This window comes from Vollenhovia emeryi, unplaced genomic scaffold, assembly GCF_000949405.1.
Source record: "Vollenhovia emeryi isolate VEMERY1.0 unplaced genomic scaffold, V.emery_V1.0 DF940287.1, whole genome shotgun sequence".
Taxonomy (NCBI): Eukaryota; Metazoa; Arthropoda; class Insecta; order Hymenoptera; family Formicidae; genus Vollenhovia; species Vollenhovia emeryi.
The window spans coordinates 6,336-10,568 of NW_011966079.1; the positions used below are offsets into that span (position 1 = coordinate 6,336).

At 49.2% G+C, this 4,233-nt stretch overlaps 1 protein-coding gene across 1 annotated transcript; it reads right to left on the minus strand.

Moving 5' to 3' along the window:
- Positions 1–2,456: 2,456 nt before the first annotated feature.
- On the minus strand, positions 2,457–3,172 carry LOC105556151 (the record flags this gene model as incomplete). Its single annotated transcript, XM_012003225.1, has 1 exon — positions 2,457–3,172. A coding segment is annotated over one exon (705 nt), but the record flags the coding sequence as incomplete, so codon positions are not given.
- Positions 3,173–4,233: the final 1,061 nt, after the last annotated feature.

Below are 4,233 nucleotides of genomic sequence, written 5' to 3' on the forward strand. Positions count from 1 at the left end.
ACGCAGACCGACCCAAAAGAGTGCGTCTCACGATACAACCAGGAGAGATAACGCACCCTATAACGCAATGAAAATATATGCATATGTACATAGGAAAACACTGCAGGTGCACTAAAAACCAAGAACACGATCAAAGTTTGTTCGCGCATACCCGCTAGTCTGCAGTGTCAGCTACATCGTTGAGGGCTGCCGGATCCCGATCGTTCATCTCTCGAACCCTCTCTGCGTCTTCTTTTGCAAGCATAACTCTGGAAGAGAATTTGGAAAATGCTTTCCATTTCTCTTTCGTCTCCAGAGCAGCCGCCACGACTATTTGTAGCGTAAAGTCATCGTCAACCCCAAGATCACTTAGGAGTTCCTCGCGTTCCCCCGTCCAGGCTGGGCAGTGCACAAGAGTGTGCTCCGACGTATCCTCCGCGGCACCGCAATGATGACAGGTCGGATCGGCCGATTTACCAATTTTCCATAGGAAATGACTGAAGCAGCCATGACCGGACAAAAGCTGCGTCATGTGAAAGTGTACCTTTCCCCATCGTCTATTGAACCAGCGGGGCCACTCCGGGACGATGGCAGCCTTTGAGATAAGACCCGGTGGTTCATTACTCTCGAGCATAGCGCGCCATTGGCGCATGGTAACAACACGCTCTTCGTCCTTAATATCAATTAAAGCTTCCCCTTCCACGTCGCCAAGCCTACGCAAGTCACACAGTCTTCTGTATATTCTACCCCTTTCAAGGGCTAACAAATACCACGGGAGCTGCCTGGTAATAAGTGAGGCGGCATCGAAAGAAACAGTACGGTAAGCCGCACATACTCGAATTAGAATAGTTCGCTGCGACGCACGGAAGAGCCTAGCCGCTTCTCTTGACGCAGAGAGAGCATCGCACCAGATGGGCGCCCCGTACAGCGCAACCGACGTCAATACATTAGCGTAGAGTCTTCGCTTGTTCTCGCGTGGACCCCTCAGATTTGGCATTAATCTGCTGAGGGCAGCAGTAATCTTAGTAACCTTGTCACGGGTTTGCTTAAAGTGCTCCATGAACGTTAGCCTGGGATCAAGAAAAACTCCCAGATACTTCATCCGAGCCGACATTTTAACCAGGCTAGGACCAACGCGTATGATAGGATCAATCGGAACTCGGGTGCGCCCTCTAAACAAAACCGCGACGGTCTTGCCTGTAGCCACGGACAGACCCAAACAATCAATCCGCCGTAAAACCGCAGTAACTTGGTCATTAACTCTGGAGCGCATCACCTCAACAGACTTTGCAGTGCCAATGATCAGGGTGTCGTCGGCGTAACAAATTACTTTACAGCCAGGCTTAGGTCTAGTTTCCAAGATATAATTAAAAGCTATGTTCCACAAAAGCGGACCCAGCACTGATCCCTGCGGGACTCCGCAGGTTACTGGTCTCCGTTCGATCAAACCACTAGACACGCGATACTCCACTGTTCGTTGATGTAAATACGAATCAATGATTCGCCGCAGGTATTCGGGATAACCCTTACGAGCGAGGGCCCAACGAATGGTCCCCCATGGCAGGGAATTGAATGCGTTCTTGATATCGAGATTAACGGCGATAGCAAAGCCATTAGCCCCGACACCCCGACGAATCGCCCCAAGAGCAGCATCCAGAGCATCGACAGTAGATCGACCCTCTCTAAAGCCAAACTGCGAAGTGGACAGTCCGGCACCTGCGGTGGCCTCCATATGTTCCAACAGTCTAGCTACGATAATCCGCTCAAAAGTTTTGCCAATCTCATCCAAGAGGCAAATAGGACGGGCCTTAATCTGTGGCCCGCTCGACGCCTTGGGAATAAGCACGAGCTTGGTCCTCTTCCAAATACGGGGAAATACTCCGTCCCGCAGGCAGGCAGTGAAAGCAGCCGATAGTCGATTGGAGGCGACATCGGCGATCCTTCTCCATACCGCACAGCTCACGCCATCAGGTCCCGGGGCCGGGCTGCTCTTCTTCCTTTTGTGCAAGATGGCCCGGTGTACATCGAGCACACTCACATGATCCGCGGTGGTAAAGTGATTCCATCCCCTCCAGAGTTCCTCAAGCTCGTGAGTTTCCCCCTCCGGAAAGAGAGAATCCAGCAGTCCGCCCAAGGCATCCGAGTCCAAAGTCTCGGACAGGGCAGGCGACGAACTCCTCAGCCGACCCATGACCATGCGGTACGGAAGGCCCCAGGGATCATCGTCGACACCGCGTATAAGCTCTTTCCAAGCGCTGGATTTGGCACGACGAATCAGACCTCTAAGGAGCTTCCTTGCATCCCTGTATGCGTTTACAAGCTCGGGCTGGCCGTCATTCCGGGCATTAGATCTGGCCCTGGTCACTCTTCTTCGCGCCGCGATACAGGCTCGTCTGGCGGACGCGATCTCGTCATTCCACCAGTACATTGAACGTCTGGGTGGTCGTGAACCAACTCTACGTGCAGCAACGTCGCACGAATCCGAGATTCAGTCCCGGATGTCCGCAGCCAGACTGTCGGGAGAGGCCTCGCAGTTCATCCCAGAGCTAAGGAAGTTAAAGGTGGAGCTTAGGAGCTCCGCATCCAAACCAATTAAGGACCAACGAGGGTAAGTATCCTTAGTTACTACACTACTCGCCATATCCCTACAAATCGAAAAGGATATCAGTCTGTGATCTGAGAGAGTTTCCATGTCACGCAGCACGCACCAATTTCTCACACGATCGGCAAACGACGCAGAGGCCCACGTTAGATCCACGATGGATGATCCCTGGGGCCGGACACATGTAAATCTAGTACCCACATTACAAAGGACCAGATCAAACTGGTCAGCTAAGCTACCCAGTATCTCTCCCCTTCTGTTGGTAGTAGGGGATCCCCACAAAACCGAGTGCGAGTTAAAATCCCCGCATACAACGACGGGGCAACCAGCCGATCCAATGGCATCGCAAAGTCTGTCAGTAAAAACTAAGAAGTCATTAATGGGCCGATTCGGTGATATATAAACTGAAATAACGCCAATTTCATTAACTCGAACGCCAACAATACCATTAGAACGGTAAAACGCAGTACAACTAAAGCTAGTGAAGTCAGGATTCCATTTAATGGCTGCCAACGAGTCTGAGCTGGAGAACCAGTGAGGATGATCGACCGGAATCCTCCACGGTTCAGACAGACAACTGCGACGATTTTTCTGTTCTTAATTTCTTCTCCGCCCTCCCGTTACACGCGGACGGACGGGTGTTGCCGTCCCGCTCTCGCTGTCGCGCGCGGGTCTTAGACGAAGGGGCGCGCCGACGACGGGGAGTGTGGTCGCCGGGCGCGAGAAGCGCGGGATACGGACGGATCGGGTCGTCGGCAAAAACCAAGGGAGATAAGGATAACGCGCCGGAAAGGAGCGGGATCTCGGTAGCTCCGCGCGTACCGTGCCGCGAGCCGAGAACTCCACGCGAAAAATGAAGATTGGGCGCCAGACGCGGTCTTTCACGCGTCACGTCGCGAAATCCGCGAAATCGCACGAATAGTGCAGAAGAATTAGACTTAAAACCACTCGATTTTTGAAAAAATTGTAAACAGGCATTTGTTTGCATGAAATGGTGCGGAAGGTCATTAGAAATGAAATGTATGTGTTTGAGACTCGTACAAAGTTGGGGAAATATTTTTAAAAAATTCACGAAGCTTCGAAAAACAGGTTTTTCGCGCGTGGAAAGGAAAGGTATTAGTTCTACGGAAAAAAGTTTCGTACAAAAAATGTAGATATTACGAATACCTACAAAATGAGACCAAAAACGTTAAGATCGCTCCACGCGTTAACTTGTAAAAAGATTAAATCCATTAAAATAGGTCTGTTTTTCACTCGTTTATTATTAATAAAGCTATGAACGTAGGGCTTTGAAATTGTAGTAAAATATAGTGCTTTTTATGCTTAAAAAAATGAGCCGAAAGTCAACTTGAAATGTTTATTAGTTTTCGCAAAAAGCTATTTGTTCGTTAGAAACACGTCTTCGTAAAAGTTAATTTCTTCAGCTTTGGCAAATTGGACAGCAACCAGCGAGGGTGCTTTGCACTCTTTAAGAGTTGTGCTATTATGTACACTTTGACATAAAGTGATTTTTTAAAGTTAAGTCATGGAAAAATAGCTTTAAAAAGTAGGTATCTTTTTCCCATATAAATAAATGGAATAACTCTTGCAATTTTTATCGTATCGAATTGGCGTGTCAACTATTCAATAGCTGATATTTTTCCATGAATTTT